General features: G+C 47.8%; 1 protein-coding gene and 1 long non-coding RNA gene across 3 annotated transcripts in view; one reads left to right on the forward strand and one right to left on the reverse strand.

Annotated features, from left to right (window-relative positions):
* LOC116950851 (uncharacterized) overlaps positions 1-26,461 on the reverse strand; it is an 87,920-nt gene that overhangs the window by 16,586 nt on the left and 44,873 nt on the right. For both annotated transcript variants that reach the window (XM_032968970.2, XM_032968972.2), the window contains 6 exons: positions 24,384-24,521; positions 22,675-22,744; positions 13,115-13,328; positions 11,430-11,554; positions 10,127-10,405; positions 9,260-9,510 (listed from right to left, as the gene is read on the reverse strand). In XM_032968970.2, the coding sequence (XP_032824861.2) occupies positions 9,260-9,510; positions 10,127-10,405; positions 11,430-11,554; positions 13,115-13,328; positions 22,675-22,744; positions 24,384-24,521 (1,077 nt within the window). The remainder of the gene's footprint in view (positions 1-9,259; positions 9,511-10,126; positions 10,406-11,429; positions 11,555-13,114; positions 13,329-22,674; positions 22,745-24,383; positions 24,522-26,461) is intronic.
* LOC142930526 (uncharacterized) lies at positions 10,344-12,562 on the forward strand. Its single transcript, XR_012946472.1, has 2 exons — positions 10,344-10,468; positions 11,405-12,562. It is a non-coding gene; the product is annotated as an uncharacterized LOC142930526 (long non-coding RNA).

Genomic DNA, 26,461 nt, shown 5'->3' on the forward strand with positions numbered 1-26,461 from the left:
TAGATTTGTTGTCCTTCCCCCGCACCTCCGACTAACGCGGCTGGCTACGTACGGTGCGAAAGAAGTTAAACGTACGCACACGCACAGGGGGTCACGGGTGGCGGCTTCTCCTCCTTCGTGCGGCTGATGTCGACGTAGGCGAACCGAGGTGGTTGACGAGCCGGGCTAATGAACCGTTTGAAACTAGTTTTTTTTTTTCCAGGTAAGGCCCCACTGAGCTCAGAAGCGACCTGGCCACAAGTGATAGCTCCAAGTGGCTTATCACGTGGAAATTGACAGCAGCCAAATACTCTAAGTGCACGTTGATTCTAAATGGGGAGGGGAAAAACCGGAGGACCCGGAGAAAAATCCACGCGACCACGGGGAGAACGTGCAAACTTGAAATCTACAGGTGCCAGGGTCTGAATCGAACCCACGAACTCCTACATACGAGGTGAGGTAGATGCCATCTCGCCACCGTGAAGACCTCAATTTCATCAGGAGTAGCGCGGTACATCACTGTGATAATGCCTGCGTCATATTTGGGCATTGAGTGCACATAGACTAACATTGGAAATAGGCTAACATTGCCCATAGACTAACATTGGAAATAGGTTAACATTGCCCATAGACTAACATTGCCCACAGACTAACATTGCCCATAGACTAACATTGCCCATAGACTAACATTGCCCATAGACTAACATTGCCCATAGACTAACATTACCCATAGACTAACATTGCCCATAGACTAACATTGCCCATAGACTAACATTGCCCATAGACTAACATTGCCCATAGACTAACATTGCCCATAGACTAACATTGCCCATAGACTAACATTGCCCAATCTCACATTGCCCATAGACTAACATTGCCCATAGACTAACATTGCCAATAGACTAACATTGCCCATAGACTAACATTGCCCATAGACTAACATTGCCCATAGACTAACATTGCCCATAGACTAACATTGCCCATAGACTAACATTGTCCATAGACTAACATTGCCCATAGACTAACATTGCCCATAGACTAACATTGCCCATAGACTAACATTGCCCATAGACTAACATTGCCCATAGACTAACATTGCCCATAGACTAACATTGCCCATAGACTAACATTGCCCATAGACTAACATTGCCCATAGACTAACATTGCCCATAGACTAACATTGCCCATAGACTAACATTGTCCATAGACTAACATTGCCCATAGACTAACATTGCCCATAGACTTACATTGCCCATACACTAACATTGCCCATAGACTTACATCGCCCATAGACTAACATTGTCCATAGACTAACATTGCCCATAGACTAACATTGCCCATAGACTAACATTGCCCATAGACTAACATTGCCCATAGACTTACATTGCCCATAGACTAACATTGTCCATAGACTAACATTGCCCATAGACTAACATTGCCCATAGACTAACATTGCCCATAGACTAACATTGCCCATAGACTTACATTGCCCTTACACTAACATTGCCCATAGACTTACATTGCCCATAGACTAACATTGTCCATAGACTAACATTGCCCATAGACTAACATTGCCCATAGACTAACATTGCCCATAGACTAACATTGCCCATAGACTTACATTGCCCATACACTAACATTGCCCATAGACTTACATTGCCCATAGACTAACATTGTCCATAGACTAACATTGCCCATAGACTAACATTGCCCATAGACTAACATTGCCCATAGACTAACATTGCCCATAGACTTACATTGCCCATACACTAACATTGCCCATAGACTTACGTTGCCCATAGACTAACATTACCCATAGATTAATATTGCCCAAACTTACATTGCCCATAGACTAACATTGCCCAAACTCACATTACCCATAGACTTACATTGCCAATAGACTTACATTGCCCATAGACTACCATTGCCCATAGACTTACATTGGCCATAGACTAACATTGCCCATAGATTAACATTACCCATATACTTACATTGCCCGTAGACTAACATTGCCCATAGACTTATATTGCCCATAGATTAAGATTCCCCATAGACTAACATTGCCCATAGACTAACATTACCCATAGACTAACATTGCCCATAGACTAACATTGCCCATAGACTAACATTGCCCATAGACTAACATTGCCCACAGACTAACATTGCCCATAGACTAACATTGCCCATAGACTAACATTGCCCATATACTAACATTGCCCCTAGACTAACATTGCCCATAGACTAACATTGCCCCTAGACTAACATTGCCCATAGACTAACATTGCCCATAGACTAACATTGCCCATAGACTAACATTGCCCATAGACTAACATTGCCCATAGACTTACATTGCCCATAGACTAGCATTACCCATAGACTAACATTACCCATAGACTAACATTGCCCACAGACTAACATTGCCCACAGACTAACATTGCCCATAGACTAACATTGCCCATAGACTAACATTGCCCATACACTAACATTGCCCATAGACTAACATTGCCCATAGACTAACATTGCCCATAGACTAACATTGCCCATAGACTAACATTGCCCATAGACTAACATTGCCCATAGACTAACATTGCCCATAGACTAACATTGTCCATAGACTAACATTGCCCATAGACTAACATTGCCCATAGACTTACATTGCCCATACACTAACATTGCCCATAGACTTACATTGCCCATAGACTAACATTGTCCATAGACTAACATTGCCCATAGACTAACATTGCCCATAGACTAACATTGCCCATAGACTAACATTGCCCATAGACTTACATTGCCCATAGACTAACATTGTCCATAGACTAACATTGCCCATAGACTAACATTGCCCATAGACTAACATTGCCCATAGACTAACATTGCCCATAGACTTACATTGCCCATACACTAACATTGCCCATAGACTTACATTGCCCATAGACTAACATTGTCCATAGACTAACATTGCCCATAGACTAGCATTACCCATAGACTAACATTGCCCATAGACTAACATTGCCCATAGACTTACATTGCCCATACACTAACATTGCCCATAGACTTACATTGCCCATAGACTAACATTGCCCATAGACTAACATTGCCCATAGACTAACATTGCCCATAGACTTACATTGCCCTTACACTAACATTGCCCATAGACTTACATTGCCCATAGACTAACATTGTCCATAGACTAACATTGCCCACAGACTAACATTGCCCATAGACTAACATTGCCCATAGACTAACATTGCCCATAGACTTACATTGCCCATACACTAACATTGCCCATAGACTTACATTGCCCATAGACTAACATTGTCCATAGACTAACATTGCCCATAGACTAACATTGCCCATAGACTAACATTGCCCATAGACTAACATTGCCCATAGACTTACATTGCCCATACACTAACATTGCCCATAGACTTACGTTGCCCATAGACTAACATTACCCATAGATTAATATTGCCCAAACTTACATTGCCCATAGACTAACATTGCCCAAACTCACATTACCCATAGACTTACATTGCCAATAGACTTACATTGCCCATAGACTAACATTGCCCATAGACTAACATTGCCCACAGACTAACATTGCCCATAGACTAACATTGCCCATAGACTAACATTGCCCATATACTAACATTGCCCCTAGACTAACATTGCCCATAGACTAACATTGCCCCTAGACTAACATTGCCCATAGACTAACATTGCCCATAGACTAACATTGCCCATAGACTAACATTGCCCATAGACTAACATTGCCCATAGACTTACATTGCCCATAGACTAGCATTACCCATAGACTAACATTACCCATAGACTAACATTGCCCACAGACTAACATTGCCCACAGACTAACATTGCCCATAGACTAACATTGCCCATAGACTAACATTGCCCATACACTAACATTGCCCATAGACTAACATTGCCCATAGACTAACATTGCCCATAGACTAACATTGCCCATAGACTAACATTGCCCATAGACTAACATTGCCCATAGACTAACATTGCCCATAGACTAACATTGTCCATAGACTAACATTGCCCATAGACTAACATTGCCCATAGACTTACATTGCCCATACACTAACATTGCCCATAGACTTACATTGCCCATAGACTAACATTGTCCATAGACTAACATTGCCCATAGACTAACATTGCCCATAGACTAACATTGCCCATAGACTAACATTGCCCATAGACTTACATTGCCCATAGACTAACATTGTCCATAGACTAACATTGCCCATAGACTAACATTGCCCATAGACTAACATTGCCCATAGACTAACATTGCCCATAGACTTACATTGCCCATACACTAACATTGCCCATAGACTTACATTGCCCATAGACTAACATTGTCCATAGACTAACATTGCCCATAGACTAGCATTACCCATAGACTAACATTGCCCATAGACTAACATTGCCCATAGACTTACATTGCCCATACACTAACATTGCCCATAGACTTACATTGCCCATAGACTAACATTGTCCATAGACTAACATTGCCCATAGACTAACATTGCCCATAGACTAACATTGCCCATAGACTAACATTGCCCATAGACTTACATTGCCCATACACTAACATTGCCCATAGACTTACATTGCCCATAGACTAACATTACCCATAGATTAATATTGCCCAAACTTACATTGCCCATAGACTAATATTGCCCAAACTCACATTACCCATAGACTTACATTGCCAATAGACTTACATTGCCCATAGACTACCATTGCCCATAGACTTACATTGGCCATAGACTAACATTGCCCATAGATTAACATTACCCATATACTTACATTGCCCGTAGACTAACATTGCCCATAGACTTATATTGCCCATAGATTAAGATTCCCCATAGACTAACATTGCCCATAGACTAACATTACCCATAGACTAACATTGCCCATAGACTAACATTGCCCATAGACTAACATTGCCCATAGACTAACATTGCCCACAGACTAACATTGCCCATAGACTAACATTGCCCATAGACTAACATTGCCCATATACTAACATTGCCCCTAGACTAACATTGCCCATAGACTAACATTGCCCCTAGACTAACATTGCCCATAGACTAACATTGCCCATAGACTAACATTGCCCATAGACTAACATTGCCCATAGACTAACATTGCCCATAGACTTACATTGCCCATAGACTAACATTGCCCATAGACTTACATTGCCCATAGACTAGCATTACCCATAGACTAACATTACCCATAGACTAACATTGCCCACAGACTAACATTGCCCACAGACTAACATTGCCCATAGACTAACATTGCCCATAGACTAACATTGCCCATACACTAACATTGCCCATAGACTAACATTGCCCATAGACTAACATTGCCCATAGACTAACATTGCCCATAGACTAACATTGCCCATAGACTAACATTGCCCATAGACTTACATTGCCCATAGACTAGCATTACCCATAGACTAACATTACCCATAGACTAACATTGCCCACAGACTAACATTGCCCACAGACTAACATTGCCCATAGACTAACATTGCCCATAGACTAACATTGCCCATACACTAACATTGCCCATAGACTAACATTGCCCATAGACTAACATTGCCCATAGACTAACATTGCCCATAGACTAACATTGCCCATACACTAACATTGCCCATAGACTAACATTGCCCATAGACTAACATTGCCCATAGACTAACATTACCCATAGACTAACATTGCCCATAGACTAACATTGCCCATAGACTTACATTGCCCATAGACTAGCATTACCCATAGACTAACATTACCCATAGACTAACATTGCCCACAGACTAACATTGCCCACAGACTAACATTGCCCATAGACTAACATTGCCCATAGACTAACATTGCCCATACACTAACATTGCCCATAGACTAACATTGCCCATAGACTAACATTGCCCATAGACTAACATTGCCCATAGACTAACATTGCCCATAGACTAACATTGCCCATAGACTAACATTGCCCATAGACTAACATTGTCCATAGACTAACATTGCCCATAGACTAACATTGCCCATAGACTTACATTGCCCATACACTAACATTGCCCATAGACTTACATTGCCCATAGACTAACATTGTCCATAGACTAACATTGCCCATAGACTAACATTGCCCATAGACTAACATTGCCCATAGACTAACATTGCCCATAGACTTACATTGCCCATAGACTAACATTGTCCATAGACTAACATTGCCCATAGACTAACATTGCCCATAGACTAACATTGCCCATAGACTAACATTGCCCATAGACTTACATTGCCCATACACTAACATTGCCCATAGACTTACATTGCCCATAGACTAACATTGTCCATAGACTAACATTGCCCATAGACTAGCATTACCCATAGACTAACATTGCCCATAGACTAACATTGCCCATAGACTTACATTGCCCATACACTAACATTGCCCATAGACTTACATTGCCCATAGACTAACATTGTCCATAGACTAACATTGCCCATAGACTAACATTGCCCATAGACTAACATTGCCCATAGACTAACATTGCCCATAGACTTACATTGCCCATACACTAACATTGCCCATAGACTTACATTGCCCATAGACTAACATTACCCATAGATTAATATTGCCCAAACTTACATTGCCCATAGACTAATATTGCCCAAACTCACATTACCCATAGACTTACATTGCCAATAGACTTACATTGCCCATAGACTACCATTGCCCATAGACTTACATTGGCCATAGACTAACATTGCCCATAGATTAACATTACCCATATACTTACATTGCCCGTAGACTAACATTGCCCATAGACTTATATTGCCCATAGATTAAGATTCCCCATAGACTAACATTGCCCATAGACTAACATTACCCATAGACTAACATTGCCCATAGACTAACATTGCCCATAGACTAACATTGCCCATAGACTAACATTGCCCACAGACTAACATTGCCCATAGACTAACATTGCCCATAGACTAACATTGCCCATATACTAACATTGCCCCTAGACTAACATTGCCCATAGACTAACATTGCCCCTAGACTAACATTGCCCATAGACTAACATTGCCCATAGACTAACATTGCCCATAGACTAACATTGCCCATAGACTAACATTGCCCATAGACTTACATTGCCCATAGACTAGCATTACCCATAGACTAACATTACCCATAGACTAACATTACCCATAGACTAACATTGCCCACAGACTCACATTACCCATAGACTAACATTGCCCATAGACTAACATTACCCATAGACTAACATTGCCCACAGACTCACATTACCCACAGACTAACATTACCCATAGACTAACATTGCCCACAGACTAACATTGCCCATAGACTAACATTGCCCATAGACTAACATTGCCCCTAGACTAACATTGCCCATAGACTAGCATTACCCATAGACTAACATTACCCATAGACTAACATTACCCACAGACTAACATTGCCCACAGACTAACATTGCCCATAGACTAACATTGCCCATAGACTAACATTGCCCACAGACTAACATTACCCACAGACTAACATTACCCACAGACTAACATTACCCACAGACTAACATTACCCATAGACTAACATTACCCATAGACTAACATTACCCACAGACTAACATTACCCACAGACTAACATTGCCCATAGACTAACATTACCCACAGACTAACATTACCCACAGACTAACATTACCCACAGACTAACATTACCCACAGACTAACTTTACCCACAGACTAACATTACCCACAGACTAACATTGCCCCACAGACTAACATTACCCACAGACTAACATTGCCCCACAGACTAACATTACCCACAGACTAACATTACCCACAGACTAACATTACCCACAGACTAACATTACCCACAGACTAACATTGCCCCACAGACTAACATTACCCATAGACTAACATTACCCACAGACTAACATTACCCACAGACTAACATTGCCCATAGACTAACATTACCCACAGACTAACATTACCCACAGACTAACATTACCCACAGACTAACATTACCCACAGACTAACATTACCCACAGACTAACATTACCCACAGACTAACATTGCCCCACAGACTAACATTACCCACAGACTAACATTGCCCCACAGACTAACATTACCCACAGACTAACATTACCCACAGACTAACATTACCCACAGACTAACATTGCCCATAGACTAACATTACCCACAGACTAACATTACCCACAGACTAACATTACCCACAGACTAACATTACCCACAGACTAACATTACCCACAGACTAACATTACCCACAGACTAACATTGCCCCACAGACTAACATTACCCACAGACTAACATTGCCCCACAGACTAACATTACCCACAGACTAACATTACCCACAGACTAACATTACCCACAGACTAACATTACCCACAGACTAACATTGCCCCACAGACTAACATTACCCATAGACTAACATTACCCACAGACTAACATTACCCACAGACTAACATTGCCCATAGACTAACATTACCCACAGACTAACATTACCCACAGACTAACATTACCCACAGACTAACATTACCCACAGACTAACATTACCCACAGACTAACATTACCCACAGACTAACATTGCCCCACAGACTAACATTACCCACAGACTAACATTGCCCCACAGACTAACATTACCCACAGACTAACATTACCCACAGACTAACATTACCCACAGACTAACATTGCACCACAGACTAACATTGCACCACAGACTAACATTGCCCACAGACTAACATTGCACCACAGACTAACATTACCCACAGACTAACATTACCCACAGACTAACATTACCCACAGACTAACATTACCCACAGACTAACATTACCCACAGACTAACATTGCCCACAGACTAACATTGCACCACAGACTAACATTACCCACAGACTAACATTGCCCACAGACTAACATTACCCACAGACTAACAATGCACCACAGACTAACAATGCACCACAGACTAACATTGCACCACAGACTAACATTGCACCACAGACTAACATTACCCATAGACTAACATTGCCCATAGACTAACATTGCCCATAGACTAACATTGCACCACAGACTAACATTACCCACAGACTAACAATGCACCACAGACTAACAATGCACCACAGACTAACATTGCACCACAGACTAACATTGCACCACAGACTAACATTGCACCACCACCACCACCACCACAGCGTCGTCACCTGCTGCAGCAGCACGTCCCCGAGGCGCGTGACGAGGAAGTCTCCCGAGCCACCGGAGCCCAGTGCCTGCCGGCGGCGCGCGAGCATGGCGCGCAGGAAGGCGGCGTGCACGCGCGCCAGCGCCGGGGCGCACGGCACGAGGCGGCGCACCGCCTCCGGCGCCAGTCCGGCGTGCCGGCGCAGGCCGCGCGCGTACACCCGCAGCGCCACGCGCAGCGTGCGCAGCACGTGCGCCTCCGTCTGCATGAGCTCTGGTGGGATGAAGGGCGGGAAAGGTCGCGGCGGGAGATTTTGGTGGGCCGTCGGCGAGCGCCCGTCGGCGAGGTGCCGGTGGACGGCGTGCTTTTCCCGAGGAAGGTGAGCGCACTGCGCGGCGCTTTCGCACGCGCGCGCCGTCTGAAACGCTCTGCCTCTGGCACGTCCTCCGATTAGCACGGTTGGCTATGTAGAGTGTGAAAGAAGCTCAACGAATCCATAATGCGGGGCTTTTTGGGTTAGATAGCGTAAATATATAAATGTGTTATTAAACCCGCCACCACCCGACAGAGCCAATTAGCAAGGTTTGTCACGTAAACAGAACGTGCCAATTCGTCACTAGTACAGCACACCTTACACTAGTTGGCTGTGTCGGGTGGTGGCTGGTTTAACGACACATTTATATATTTACGCGATCTAACCCAAAAACACCTGTACTACGGATGATATTGGTCGCGAAAGCCCTGCGTGTTAAGCTCAACGTGTCTGCACATCATCAAGATCATCATCATCAACGCAGCGCAACGATAACAATCCGAGCCAGTCCCCTCCCTGCCCGCGACCCCGTCCATCGACGCCGTTGCCCACCGCGCGGGTCGGCCGCCCACTCACCGTAGATCACCTCCTGGCGCTGGGAGACGGCGCGTGGCTGGCGCCTCGCGAAATCGGGGTCCACGGTGGCGCCCCATGAGCCCGCGGCCAGCACGCTGGCCCCCTCGTGGAGCACGCGCTCCGCCTCGGCGTCCCAGTCGTCGTCCTCCTCCACCTCCTCCTCCTCCTCCTCGTGCTCCGCCTCCTCGTGCTCCCACGCGACCTCGCTGCCGGCGTTCGGCCACGAGCCGTCGGGGGGCGCCGCGGCCGATCCCGTGGGGCTGCACGGGACGCTGCTCCCTGTCACGGCGACCGGCAGAGGAGCCGTCGTTGTCAGGGTCATCGTCGGCGGCACCGGCAATCGTACGTACGTGTGTGTGTGTATGTATATATGTCGAGCTTATTTGGCACCGTGCGTAGCCAACCGTGCTGATTGGAGGTGCGGCTTTTGGCTGGCCATCGAACAAAGACGGTGGTCACCCGCATCGCGCACTTTCAGATGCGCTGCTGCGGCCGTCTGGAACGCTCTTCCTTCCGATATTAGGAAGCCACTGGAGTTATACACTGTTAAATAATCTAGATTGAAAATTAATTTCTTTAGAACTGCCTTTTGTGTTCCGTTCGTTGTCCTTCCCCCGCACCTTCGATTATCATGGAAGGCTACGTATGGTGCGAAAAAAGTTCAACATACATACGTACGTATGGTGCGAGGATGTGCAGAGTTTGCGTTGTGGTTCATGCTCCTTAATGAGCTCAGCAAGGCAAGTCGGGAGTTCTATTTGCTTGAGTTTTGTTCTCAGCGTTTCAGCAAACTGGACGCACGGCCTCGCGGCAGCGCGCACTCGCCGATCTTTACAGGGGTTTATGGTCCAAATCCCAGCGGCCGCCCTGGTTATTACCGCGGTGTGTGTGATAGCCGTAATGATACTTTACGCCACTATGCTTGGCAGTGGACGTTAAAGGTTCCATAACGTCATTCGCAAGGGTAGGCCGTTACGTACCGGCGTCATGTCATAATCAACATTATAATCGCCAAGACTATAACCACCACCATCATCATTACCACTAACATCATCATGTTATCACCATCACCACTATAATCACCATCAATGTCACCAACAGCACCATAATTAACACCACGATAGCCAAAACCACCACCATCATCATCATTCTTGTCACAATCATCATCATCATCATGTCACCATCAACAGCACCATCATCATCATCAGCAGCGCACACTAGAAACATAATATTTATATACTGGAGGAATCCGATGAGCTATAAAGCTCTTTTTCACAGATGCGTCCACGAGCCTTGACCGTACCGTGCTGGGACTGGGCGGACGACCCGTGGTGTGGCCGGCTCAGCGAGAGTGTCGAGTCGGTGGAGAGGGCTCGCGGCCTCATGGTGGTGGGGCCCGACCCCTCGCTCGCCTGCTCCGACGTCGGGCTGCGCGGTGAGGGGGAGGGGGCAGGTGGTGCACAGCAAGGACAAAGATCCCCCGTGTAGCCTTTAACAGACTGTTGGGGCAAGTGCCGTTTGCGAGCAGCACCTATGAAGGCGGGCACGGCACACGAGGGGGTGGGGTGGTCAGCACCACGCCCGGTCGCCTTTATCCCCCGAGCGGCGATGTTTACTACACGCCACACCAGGTACTCATTTGAGGCCGAGTCGACCTCGGGGAGGCCGAGTACCGGTTCAGATAATCGTCACTGGTGGTGGCCCTGAGCAGGAATCGAACTTGTGTCGCCAGATTTGAAGCGCATCTGTGCGAACTGCTACACCACCACTCCACAGCGCAACCCTCAACACCTCCGTGCATCAGCTTGGCTCTCAAAACTGTTGGACACCCCTAGCTGCCACTGCTATTCATTGGCGTAAAATAAAATAAAATGGTTCGCTCCGGATGACGCTGCAAAGTGTTATCTGTACTTTGATTTGGCGTGCTGATCTTAAAGGTGCTTGAAAAATGTGATACCACGACTGATGCTTCTGTTGTTGTGGAGTAACTCATGCAGCCAGCTATGGCTCTAGGATTTGGTGTTACATGTTATTTATGTAGTTTATTGTAAAAATTCGGTCACAGTCCCTATGATCAATGTTACGTTGCAATTATGGCTTTATTTTTTGGTGATTTCGAAAACTTTTTTCGTTTGGACATGTTTGTTTTGTTGTAGTACGGAGTTAGACTGATGGCCTTAATCTAAGTTTTCTTGTGGTTGTTGTTTTTTGACTTGCATTCCACTGGGATTTTTTGCACACAGCGTTGGTGTACGGTGCTTTTTTCAGGAATATTTTGCTGTTTTTTTCATGGATTTTCTGTTTGCACAGTCACATAGTCACTTTAAGATGTTTTCTTGTTCGTGTTTATGTGTTTTTGTTTGTTGTGGTTGCATCCGATTCAAGAGCCGAATGGCTCACAGGGCTATACCAAAATAAATAAACTGAAACTGAAAACTGAAACTGTGAGCAAACGGAAGGACGTCACTCGGAATGTAAGCGTTTCACCTCGACGCTGGCGGTATTGGGTGCATTCCTCTTGTGTGCGTTTCCTCCTTTGGCTGCAATTCTGTCACCAGTCTCATCCGTCGGCTATTATCCGTTCTGGTGACGAGATGTTAACTACCTCGCCTGGTATGCAGGAGGTCGCGGGTTCGATCCCGACACTGACCCCTGCATACATGAAGTTTGCATGTTCTCCCCGTGGTCGTGTGGATTTTTCTGAGGTCCTTAGGTTTTTCCCTCCACATTTAGAATCAACATGCGTTTAGAGTATTTGGCTGCTATAAATGTCCACACGATATGCCACTTTAATGAGCTTTCATCTGTGGCCAGGTCGCTTCTGAAAGAGAGCTACATAGCTCAGTGAGGCCTTAACCTGGTGAAAATTTGATTTTGAAAAAATAAAAATGCGTTTTTAAAATTTTTTTTCTCCAGCCAAAGCATCAAAAACATTGCTCTTGAGAGAGAGAAAGAGAGAGAGAAAGTGATAGAGGAGAGAGATCGCACCTGACCAGGTCACAGAAGCTGGCGCTGCGGGCGAGCGGAGAGGGGGAGACGCGTGCGTCCACGGACGTGGGGAGTTCCCGGGCAACGCTCGGAGAAGTCCGTCTTGGGGAGGGCAGGGCGCTCGCCACGGGGCGACTTTGTCTCAGCGGCACGGCGCACAGCGACAGCGCCATGGCCATCGGCCCTCCCAGCGGCCGCTCTCGCAACGCCGACACTGTTGGGTGGGGTGGGGGGGGGGGGGTTCGAGACGGGGGGGGGGAGAGCGGGGCTGGCATCACGTTGCACGGTTAGGGGGTAGGGGGGGCCTACGGTCAGGAGTGAGGAGTGGTGGCAGGGATATGTGTATTAGGGGTAGGGGTAGAAAGGGAGGGTTACGGAAAGAGATTCCAGGGGAGGGTGTTAACATTCGGGGTGAAGTTAGAGGGTCGGGGTAGGGGTAAGGTTTGGTTGGGACTTAGGAGTAGGGTTCAGAATAGCTATGGAGGTGGGGATAGTCTGGTTACGAAGTGTTTATGGTATGGTTAGTGGTAGAGAAAGGGTTGGAGTTACGAGTAGAGATTAGGGGTAGGGTTGAGATTAGATTAAGGTTAGTAGGGTTACGAATAGGTACGAGGCAGGGAGAGTAGTCCGGTTATGAATAGTGATGGGGTATGGTGATGGGCAAGAGATAGGGTTAGAGAGGCATGAATAGAGGTTCTGGGTCGGGTTAGAACTGGAAGTAGGTTTATGGGTCTAGGTGGGGGTAGGCTTAGTGGTAAGGGTAGGAGGAGGCACGGACAAGGCAGGCCACATCACGGCGGTGGCGATGACCGACAGCGAGCGAGATAACCGCGCGGCTTAGCAAAGTGTTCTCGGTGTTGCTGTCGCCGTGGCGACCACTGCACACGGGGGCTCTTCCAAGACTCCCACAATTACCGCCACCGCTACCACCACCACCACCGCTGCTGCTGTTCGCTTCCCCCACTCAAATAAAAACGCCTCCATCACTGACACCAGCAACACCGTGACCACCACCGCCGGCGACACCCAAGACGATTCCTCCACCACCACCACCACCACCACACTCTCCACCACCACCACCACCCTCTCCATCGCGGGCACACGACAGGCACTGCGACGCCTCAGGGCCTCGCACCCCCTTTGCAGAGGGCCGTGAGCACCTCCGTGGTGACCCTCCTCCTGCCCGCGCGCGCCCGGCGCTCCGCGCGACACGACGCGGAGCCCGTGGAGAGGCCGAAGCGGACGACGCCACGGTGAGGGCTCGGGGAGCCGGCCAGGTGGGGCGGCGGGGTGGGGGCAGCCGCCCCGGCCCTCCCACTCCTGGGGGTCGCGCTCCCCGCTAAGCGCGACGGGGCCGCCTCGAAGTGCATGGCTCCTGAGCGGCTTGGCCCGGGTGCAGGCGGGATGAACACCGGATGAACACCACCCGATGATGAACACCTGACGCCGCTTGCTTCTCTATGCCTGTGCTAAGTGAGTGCGTGCGTGCGTGTTGTGCGCGTGTTGGTGTGAATGCGTGTGTGTGTTTTGGTGTGTTTGTGCTCGCTAACAGCACTTGCCCCAACAGTGTGTTTAGGTTATACGGGGGATCTTTGTCTGTTGTTGTGTGAGTGTTTGTGTATATATCTGTGGGTGGTGGTGTGTGTGTCTGTATACACGTGTGCGTATCTTTGCTTAAGTGTGTCTGTATACCAATATGTGTGTATTAACTCTTGTGTATTTATGTACAAATATGTGCGTCCGTCTGTGTGTTTCTAGGCGTTTGCACCGACGTGTGTCTTGGTGTCTGAGTGGCTGGGTCTGCCGGTGTGACTGTGTGCCAGTCTTTGTACGTGTCTGTAGGGTTCTTAGTTTAAACAAGCGTCTCGTTAACGACACGCGTGTCCCTCTCCTGTCCGTCAATAAGACTGTCTGGGAGTGTATTTATCTGAATTCCCACTCGTTTGTCGATCTCTCTGGCTACCTGGTTACCTGCCTGTCTGCGTCTGTGTATCTGTTTACTCCCAGCCTACCTTCCGTCTCCCCGTGTGTGTGTGTGGCTACCTGCTTATCGATCTGCCTGTCTGTCCTGCCTACCTAACCGTACGTCTATCTGCCTACTCGTCCGTCTGCCTTCGTTATGCCTGTCCCCGTCTGTCCGTCCGTGTGCCTGTGTGTGTCTCTCTCCGCCTAGTCGTCGTCTCTGTCTCCTTGTCTGTGGCGTGGCTGCCGTCAAGTGCGGTCGGGCGCCCCTTAATCTCGCCGAAGGAGATGAAGTCTTGAGCCCTAAGCTGTGATCCCAAACCCGTGAACAAGCTGATTTATATATACACACACACACATACGTGTGACGCGATCACACACACACGCACAAAGGCACATTCATCTTCACTCGACGGCTTCCAATCCCTCCGGTCACCTCCCACTCATGAATATGGATCGGCCTGAGACACGGTGGGGCGCAAGCGTCGTGGTGCGGGAGGGAGGGACGGAGGGTGGCGGCGGTGGTGGTAGCAGGGAATTGAAGCAAGAGGAGGCTGAAGGAGGATCCATGCCACCACCGTCATGCTCGAAGCAGCGGTTCTTGGCTCAGCCCATTGGACAAAGACGGCGGTCGCCGCATCGCGCGGCGCTTTCAGATGCGCTTCCGCGGCCGTCTGGAACGCTCTTCCATCCCACATTAGGAAGCCATTGGAGGCTATGCGCTTTAAAATGATCTAGATTGAAAACTCATTTCTTTAGAACTGCTTTTTGTGTTTAGTTTGTGGTGCTTCTACCCCCCCCCCACCCCACACCTGCGATTAGCACGGTTGGCGACGTACGGTGCGAAAGAAGTTCAACATACATACATACAAATTAAAGATGCCCCTTTGAGCCTTAACAGACTGTTATGGCAAGCGCTATTCGTGAGCATCTATGAAGGCTGTCACAGCACACGAGGGGGTGAGTGGTCAGCACCACACCTGGCCGCCTTTGTCCCCTGAGTGGCGATGTTTACACACTGCACCATGTACTCATATGAAGCTGAGTCTATCTGGGGGTGGGGGGGGGGCACGACCGGTTCAGATAATTATCACTGGTGTTGGCCGTGAGTGGGAATCGAACTCGGGCCGCCGGGTCCGTAGCGCAGCGCGATAACCACGGCACTACCGCTCCCCCCACACAGATACAGACAGAAGGAGGAGGCAGGAGGAGGAGAAGGCCAACGGTCAAGAGCGAGCGAACGAGCGAGAGTTGGAGAGAGAGAGCGTGAGATTTGGAGTGGATGCAAAAAAAAAACACGCGTGAGAAAGTGCTAGAAACAGAGACTCGTGCGATCGCACGTTCGCGACGCGCGGACACGCGGAGTCGACAATGCCGGGCGCATTAACGAGTCCCCCCCCCTCCACCGCACCCTCAATTAGTGGGTTCAAGGCGAGGAATAAAGGCAGCCAATCTAGCTGACGATCCGCTATCTCGATTCACAGCCTTCCCCGCCCAGCCCCGCTCAAGCTGAATTATAACCCCTTCCTTGCCCAAAGTGTCGTGGCCGCGCGGCTAATGGTTGCCAACTATGTACGTGCGCACGCGTGCGTCAAATTTCTTTCGCGCCGCGCGTAGCCAACCGTGCTCATCGGAGGCGGGCGAAACTGCAACGGACGACAGTAATAGTATCTATTTTTTGTTTGCTTTGGAGCCAGGTTTGGTGGGCCAGTCAAGGATGAACTCTCGTGTTGAGCGACCTAAGTGTGGCTTTGATGGCCGATGGTCAAGTAAAAAGTGTTGGCGCGGCGGTTGACGAATGGACGACGTCCGAGAGAGGACGTCCATTGGGGAGACGGAGCGTGCGGGCGCCCGGTTGATTACTGCATCGGCAGGACCGCGATAATTTGGCTGTGGTGGCGACGTATTGGGGGTTCGCCTCCATCCGGCAGTGGAGTGACCACGGCCGATGAGGTGGCACAATTGGGGGGAAAGACTGCCGTTTTACGAGAAGCAATTGACCCGAATCACCGCGTCAGTCGATGGCTCTGCAAATGCAATTTAGCTGCATGGGTCGAGAAGACCATGGATTGGCTATATCATTAAAGTCCATTTGACAAAAATTACATTCGGGCAAAATTAGCAAAATATCCCCCATATAGCCTTCAACAGACCGTTGGGGCAAGTGCTGTTTGCGAGCACCTTTGAAGGCCGGGACAGCACACGGAGGGAGGATGGCCAGGTCCACGCCCTGCCACCTTTGTCTCCCCACTGACGATGTTTACACACCACACTGAGCACTCAACCTCGGGGAGGCCCAGGAGCGGTGAAGATAATCGTCACTGGTGTTGGCCGTGAGCGGGAATCGAACTCAGGTCGCTGGGGTCGTAGCACAACGCCCTAACCGTTATGTATGCTACTGCTCCCCACACACACAAAGACAAAGATCCCCTGTACAGCCTTAACAGACTGTTGGAGGAAGTGCTGTTAGCGAGCACCTATGAAGGCCGGCACGGCATACAAAGGGGTGGGTGGCCAGCGCCATGCCCAGCCGTCTATGTCTCCCTAGTGGCGATGTTTACTACACACCGCACCAGGTACACACGAACACACACACACACACACAGATTTATACTCGGGCAACTATCCGTTTACAAGCCAGGACAGATTATTTTTGAGCTTATCTCAATTAGTGAACACCTCTCAAAGGCACCCACCACATACACCCGGCCACCTTTGTCTCCATGGATACGGTGCCAACATACTGGCATACAAACAAAAGTGCACCACCAAATATTCAACCGATTTCTCACAACCATTTTCTCAATTCTAGAAATGGCGTCGATTCATTGTCTATTACAACTTCGAACTGTTACATTTCCGGTCACGAGGCTTCACCGTCAGTAATGGTGATCATTTAAAACCAATCCGAAAGAACGAAAGATTAATTCTAGATTTAAATATTTCATGACTGCAAGGATCCATACTCTTTGGTTCTATTCGGTAAAGTCACGTAGGTAAATAATAAAACAACAATAATCACGACGTTTCGGCCACAACACAAGCGGCCTTCATCAGATGAAGGGACGAGACTGTCTGGAGGACAGCGCACTCCAGCGCTGTCCTCCAGACAGGCCGAAACGTCGTGATTATTGTTGTTTTATTATTTACCTACGTGACTTTAACGAAAGATTAAACCCGGTATTTAATATTTGGTGTGAACAATTAGCTCATAACCACACAATGAATGCTATATATATATCAGATATTGCTCATTAAAATGAGACCACTGCGGTTCAGCCTCAGTCAGATTAGAAGCAATTTAACAGCGGGCTAAAGAAACCAGCATCAAGCATGCTCGGTTTCAGGGTTGGCGGATCACATGAAAGTGGAGCTATCATCATGTGCGTGTGTGTGGTGAGCAGCGGTAGTGTAGTGGTAGTGTAGCGGTTAGTTACCCGAGTTCGATTCCCGCTCACGATTATCTGACCCGGTATTGGGCCTCCCCTAGGTCAACTCAGCCTCAAATGCGTACCTAGTATAGTGTATAAACATCGCCACTAGGGAGACAAAGGCGGCTGGGCGTGGTGCTGGCCACCCACACCGTCTTGAGCCGTGCCGGCCTCCATAGGTGGTTGCTAACAGCACTTGCCCCAACATTATGTTCAGGCTATGCGGGGGATCTTTGTCTTTGGTGCACAATACCCGCCTGTAGAAACAGCAAACAATGGTGGAGTCGTGACGCCGTGGTCAATGCAGCCAAAGCTATCAGCAGTTATGAGCGATATATGAACTGGTCCTGGGCCATAGACTCTCACAGAGACCCAAAAGATTTACTCGGAGACTGGTCGACTCAGCGAAGACATAAAAACACCTGAAATTCCATCGCTTCAAAGTCCTTGGTGACTCTCCCATCCCTAAATCACAATTTTGATGCAAAGCTGTTGATTCTTTATGAAAACTGCATTTGCAGTTGCGTTTTACTTGTCTGTTTCCATATTAGCAGTCTGTCACCCTATATCTATTTAATGTGCCTTTGATCGGACTGAAAGAACCAAAGAAGATGAAAGTAATTTGCCCAAGCCGACTGACACTTAATGGAAATAAAAAATGAAGTTTTGATTTAACGGTGAATTACATTTGTGCATAACTTTCGATTTCTGAGGTGATACAGGTGATTTCTGAGGTGATACAGGTGATTTCTGAGGTGATACAGGTGATTTCTGAGGTGATAAAGGTGATTTCGGAGGTGATACAGGTGAGTTCTGAGGTGATAAAGGTGATTTCTGAGGTGATACCGGTGATTTCTGAGGTGATAAAGGTGATTTCTGAGGTGATACAGGTGATTTCTGAGGTGATAAAGGTGATTTCTGAGGTGATACAGGTGATTTCTGAGGTGATACAGGTGATTTCTGAGGTGATACAGTTGTGCGTGTGTGTTTATGTTCTGACTTAAAACGTTCATGACTGCAGGAATCAAGAATATGTTTATGTTATGATTGCTATTTGCCTCATTGCTGCACTGCACTTTATTTTACTTCAAATTACTTCACTTTTGGTGGCCCGGGGTCGCACCTTGCAAACGAGACTCTACCCCCCATCTCTATTTGAGCTCTCGCCCTGGTTTAAACAAAATCAACGTGAAACTTGCCGACACACAGGCTGATGCACCGCTAGCTTCAGAGTCCCCAAAATGGAGACGACGCCATCTCCCCGCACGTCGCGGACAGCGCTCAAATTGGCGTGCAATTTCCCAAAGCCCGCTGACCAGCGCGGTGAATTCAATTCGACGCGAGGCGCACAGCGGCACACTGGTGGCCTTCAGGTCATCATCCAACATTTACAACTATCATCGTGAAATACATTATTTTATTCACTCTTCCGGCTGCCGCTTGGGGGCACAATGCCTGACGGAGAGGCTGAAGAATTTTCCAGCTGCCGACGCAACCTTGGATTTGATAGCCGCGCTGTTCCACAAAAGGGCCTGAGGCGACACGCGGAGTGGTGGTGGCTGAGGATAAGCAAAGCAAGGAAAAGCTCAGAGCCCCCCAAGGGGCTCAATTGGTCCTGCAATCCTTCGTGCAGGTATGTACGTTGAACTTATTTCACACCCGTACGTTGCCAAACCTTGCATAAAATATGCGTTCGAATTAAAAAAAATATCCCGGTGAAAATAAATAATAATAATAATGATAAAATAAAGGCACCCCGATGAATCGCTCTCACCTACCTATCTATCGGTGCCGTTGCTGGGCCGTGCGCAACAGGATTCCGAACCTGTCAAGGCTAATGATGATGTGAATTATTACATGGTCATAATGATGATTACTATTACTTTGTGATGATTAGGATGGTGAGTGATGATTTCATTGTTATTATTATGATGATTATTTTTTTGTTATAATGAAGGTAATTATACGGTCATGATGATAATCACAGGAGTATGATGATAATGGCGAAGATGGGATTTTGACTGCATTGTCATTACGATAATGATCACATAGTGATGCTGATTGTGGATATTATGATCATGGTTGCAAGATGATGATTATAATGATGATGATATCGTGATGATGATGATGATGAGGTGTAATAAACTCCAACAGAGATTATTACTCATGCCCGTTCGATCTAATTGATTGATATATTGAGCGGGTGATATTTGGACGAAAACAATAACAGTAATTTTTAAAGCATCAACTCTTTTTATACGCCCAGAAAATCATCGCGAGCTGCCTTTGCAAAAAGCAGAATCCTACGCTGTGACGACTGGCCAATTTTGTAAAGATAATATTATTGTAGTGTATCTAATATCTTCACAATCGCCAACATATTTATATGTATTTAATCTGACGATATCAGTGAAAACATGGGCAGCATGTAGCACTTTCTCGATTTTTCCTGCTCGCCAATATGCAGCACCTGCTATGCTATGAGAAAAGTCTCGATGCCTTGTGCTGCACTTTCAACAGGTGAATGTGCTAATGGAATTCTAGAAAAAACAGATATTTGCTTTACTTGTTATTACCGTATTCTCTGTATTATAGGACGCACCTCGAACTTTTTTGCTGTTAAATACAGGGAGGAGGAGGAGAGGGGGGGTGCATCAAAATCCGGAGAATACGGTAGTTTGTGATTGCATTCGTCATCATGAGCTCAATGATCTATCCACTGCTGGATGAAGACCTCCCTCCCTAAGCTGACGCCATCTCCCATGATGTTGCTGATGCCAAAGTTGTTAATGCTGTCAATGTTGCTGTACTTTGTGTTGACGATGACGACGACGACGATGACGATGATGGCATCACAGACGATGGTGATTGTAACTCAGGCCGTTCATGCTCTCGATTTGGTCGATGCTGACATTGCGACTGTGCTATAATCGCAAACTCCGGGCATCTTCACAGCAGCCGCTTTTGGCTAATCATCGAACAAAAAGGCGGTCATCGCATAGCGCGTTTTCAGACGCACTTCTGCAGCCGTCTGGAACGCTCTTCCTTCCGATATTAGGAAGCCACTGGAGCTTCGCACTTTTAAATCTGAATTGAAAACTCAGAATTTAGCTTTTTGTGTTTAGTTTGTTGTCCTTCACCCGCACCTCCAATAAGCACGATCGGCTACGAACGGTGCGAAAGAAGTTCAACATGACACACCCACTTCGTTGCGGACGGCGCCAATGTTAATTTCAAAGGTTCACACATTATGCACATCAGATGGCGTGTGTTAAAATTACATGTTTTCAATTCATGTTGCTTGCAATGAGTTCACATCACGCCACAGCCACTAGCCATGTAAAATAAAATTGCAAGGCGGGGGGAGGGGGGGGGCGTGGGGGGGGTGGTTAGTGGTTGCGGCATTAAACTTAAATTCCTCAGCAACTCAAAGCGCCTCCGTCACATCTCGCCTCATCCTTTGCAATTCCCCGTTGTCGTCTAGCCTAGGGGACCCTCCTCCCCTCCCAGCAACAAGCCCCCTGCACAGCACAGGGAGAAGGCAGCACCGGCCTGCCAGTGAGTACACTCTGCCAGAGGGAGAATTAATTTGGCTTTGTGGTGTATGGGGGTGGGCGGGATTCTTTTATTTCTTTCAATTAAGAAATGTGGGAGTAATTTTTCTTGTCGAATTTCTACCGTGATACCGGTGCGCGTGGCCTAACGCCCACTGTGAAGCAGGTTGGCATGCACTTACGGGGTTTACGCTTTTAAGCAGAAAAAAAAGACTTTGAAAACTAAACTTTTTTTTTTTCAGGTGAGGCCCACTTAGCTTTAGGGCTCTTTTTGAGAAGCGACCTGGCCACAAATGATAGCCCAACGAAGTGTCTTATCACGTGGAAATTTACAGCAGCCGAATGCTCCAAACGCGTGATGTTGATTCTAAATGTGGAGGGAACAACTGAAAAATCCACGCGACCACGGGGAGAGAGACACACAAACTCCAAATATAGGGCAGGCGTCAGGGTCTGAATCGAACTCACGACCTCCCATACACCAGGCGAGGTAGTTAGCATCTTACGATTATTCAGGGCGACCTATGTGCTCGTGCATCGCGATAAGTGGCAAAAAAATGCACGCATCCGCTGAGGCCAAGCCAGTGATGTCGCCGTCGTTGTTGGCACTCACCTCCACCGGGGAGGCCGTCATCGCCGAGAGGCTGAGTGGCTGTTTCTCCAAACAGGACTCCATTAACGGCCTGCGACACAAAAGAGACGGAGATGGGCCACGGCCGCGACGCGCGTACATCCACTCGACGCCTGCCGTCGCCACGGCCGCAGGCGGCGCCGACCAATCGACGTCCGCGATTGGTCGGCGCTGCCTGCGGCCGTGGCGACGGCAGGCGTCGCCACGGCCGCAGGCAGCGCCGACCAATCGGCCTCCGCGATTGGTCGGCGCTGCGGACATTTCTCTCTTGTTCCCGAATCGTTTCTTCGTTGCCATGAAATGTACGGGGCCGGTAATTTTGCGGCCACCAACATTTGGAATTCCCCTTTAGAATTTTGGGCTTCAAGGTTTTTTTTTTTAGAGCTGGAAGCAAGGCCGTCCAATTTCACCCGTGTTAGCAGAAGGGCCTCGAGTCGAAGGTGCTCAAAACGGCCGCTCTAGTGGAAAGTATTTTGCCCTACTTCTCCACCCTGGCTAGACGTCTTGGGAGAAGCGTGATTATCCTCACTTTACCAGAGCACTTACGCAACCTGCTGATCAACTTACTATGACGTACCCATTTATTCTGCTGGGTTGTACAGAGGCAGGAGGATTTAAGAAACTTACACTATCGTGTAAGTCAGGGTTTATTCTGCCAGAAAAGGAGTCAGGGATTGATTATAAGCTATGCACACATCATGACCTATGACCTGGGTCCGAACAAAACTGCGATAACAATTTTGAAAGAAATGTAATCTCGTGGGATTTTAGAAATTCTAGATTTGAAGCTTTCGTGACTGCAAGGATCCATACTCTTTGGTTCTATTCGATAAAGTCACGTAGGTAAAAAATAAAACAACAATGTTGTGGCCAAAACGTCGTGATTTTTGTTGTTTTATTTTTTACCTACGTGACTTTACCGAATAGAACCAAAGAGTATTTTATAAATTGGGAATAGTATTTGTGAAAGTAATGAAAATAAATATCTGGGGGATTTAACTTTCATAAGTGTTGTATTGCACACGCATATCCCGATTGTTTTGGGGTTGATCCAAAAATGTCATGTTACAGAAAGTGTGCATCACTTCAATGGTGTCACGTGCGGAATCTTCTCACCAAAGTGGTGTCGAGTTGGCACTGGGTAATGTCATTTTTGTTGGCAGAAAGAGACGCTAAATTATTAAATTATGCCAATCATCTTAAAATCTGAAAACAAATCCCAAATTGTCCTTCAGGTTATGAAAAATCCAAGTTTTTTCCATCGGGCATTGATCCCTCATGTTTATAAAAGTTTATTTATGAGACCACCCTACACAATAGAATTGTCACAGAGAGGTTCACAAGTAAAGAGAGAGAGAGAGTGTGCATGCACGTGTGTGTATGTGAATGTTTATGGGGAGCGGTAGTATAGCGGTAGTGGAGCAGTTAGAACGCTGCGCAACGAACCTGGCATCCCGAGTTTGAATCCCGTTCCCGACCAATAACTAGTGAATAATATCTGAACCGGTGCTGGTCAACTTAGCCCTAAACGTGTGTGAACATCGACACGAGGGAGACAAAGGCGGTCGGACGTGGTGTTGGCCTCCTCCATATGTGCTCACCAACAGCACTTGCCCCAACAGTCCATTGAGGCTACACAGGGGACCTGCGCCTTGTGACCGTTTCATGTTGTCGCTGTTGTGGACATTTACCAGGCCGAGGGCGTCCCCCGTGTTGTGCACGATTGGCCGGATGCTTCTCTGTGTGCGGGGAGGCGGAGTCTGGGGTCGGGGCCGACTCTTGAGGCCGAGCCCAGCGGCCCGGAGGTCAGGCACCGGGTCGCCTCGAGCCTGCACGTGGAACGGTACGGTGGGGGGGGGGGCGGCATCGCGATGGCGGTGATCGTTTTTTGAGCCGAAAGGTCGACGGTCGGTTTAAAAGCAGGGCGCCGCGGTGGGGGGCCCCAGTGGGACTTTTAAATTCCCGAGCGCCGCTCGCCGTCAGCTGCGGAGGGGGATCCGTTGAATTCAGGGCAGCCAGGAAGTGACGTCGTCTAACGGGGACTGAGGACAGTGGCGGCAAAATCGATTGGCCTTTGTCCGGCGAGTGAAAATTATTTTGGAGATTCCTTTTTAAAAACCATGTCAAAGCGTGCACTTTTTTCCCCCCTCCTTGAGCTTTAGCCCGATTGTGCTGCGGAAGAGTCACGAGATCAAGACTCCTTTTGTATCTCTCGCACAGCGGTGCAGCCCTCCATGTTAGAGACAGGCTCAAGGAAGGCAGCACCAGCTGCAAACCTCTGAGATCTTACACATGGCCTCTGTTCCACACAATATGGAGCAGCACTCTGAACTAAACGATTTTTTACTTTACCAGGTAAGGCCCGCTGAGCTGTACAGCTCTTTTTCAGAAGCGACCTGATCACAAATGATAGCTCAACAAAGTGGCTTATTGTGTGGACATTTAGAACAGCCAAAGACTCTCAACGCACATTGACCCAGAGAAAAATCCATGCGACCACGGGGAGAGAGAACATGCAAACTCCAAATATACAGGCGTCTGACTCAGCATCGAACTCACAAACTCCTGCATACTAAGCGAGGTAGTTAACATCTCGCCACCGCTCTCCCACTGGGAATAATGTTCATCGCATGGCAGGCAAACCTATAAATATCTAGCAGTCTCAGAGCTGGAATTTAGCAAAAATAAAGTAAGGAACCAAATTCAATATGATCAAATGTGTGCAGTCATTTGTGACGGGGCTGAGATCATCGACTCACTCCACGCGAGAGCTCGGTTTAATCAAAGGCGAATCGAAACCTGTATTCGAACCGAGGCTCTCAGCTGTGCCGGCTCCACGCTGCGACCTCTTGAGCCACAAAAGTTGCGTTATCCAGATAATACGGTGATCGTGGAAATTCACTTTTTTTTCCCCCTTATACTTTTTTAATCAAAAGTCAGGGGTTGCATCTTGTAGTCCAGCGAGTGTGTGTGTGACCAGCGCGGTAGTGTAGCGGTTAGCATACTGCGCTATGAACCCGGCGACCTGAGTTCGACTCCCGCTCACGGTCAACACCAGTGACGATTATCTGAACCGGTGTGTTGGTCGACTCTGCCTCAAATGAGTGCCTGGTGCGGTGTGTAGCAAACATCGTCACTGGGGAGGCGCGGTGCTGGCCACTCACCCCCTCGTGTGTCGTGCCGGCCTTCATAGGTGCTCGCTGACAGCACTTGCACCCAACAGACTGTTAAGGCTATACGGGGGATCTTTGTTTTTGTGACCAGATCTGTTTAACTTTGTTGGCGCTGGGCACAAGTTTGTGGTGCGTCTTTACTTTCCGGCAGTGTGACATAATTCGGAGGAATAAGGTAACACGCAGACGGCACTATAATAATCCACCCAGCAGGCGTTAAAAAATATATGGCGAGGGAAATAATTTCCGCAGATGCAGATAAATTGCGGAGAACAGGGTCAACAGCACGGACGGTGGCGGAGTGTGTGACGGTTAATTTGTAAGCGCACATTGGCTCGCCAAGCCACTGGCGAATAGCGCCGCAGGGGACCAAATGAATTTCTCATGAGGGATGCGCGGTTTGAAATTGCTGACTCCAAGACTTGTGCACGTGCACAACAGCGACAACAACAGGAGATTTAATTTATTAATCTAGGAAAGCATCAACGAGTTCCTACAGTCCTCCGCGTTGAGACGAATCACCGAAATCGCCGCCGACGTTACGATCCATCGTTTGTGTTTTTTTTTTGGGTTGGGCCACGTAACTGTCTGAGCGG

Source organism: Petromyzon marinus, chromosome 40 (genome assembly GCF_048934315.1).
Source record: "Petromyzon marinus isolate PM22_M1 ecotype Great Lakes invasive population chromosome 40, UKy_Petmar_22M1.pri1.0, whole genome shotgun sequence".
In the NCBI taxonomy this organism is placed as follows: Eukaryota; Metazoa; Chordata; class Hyperoartia; order Petromyzontiformes; family Petromyzontidae; genus Petromyzon; species Petromyzon marinus.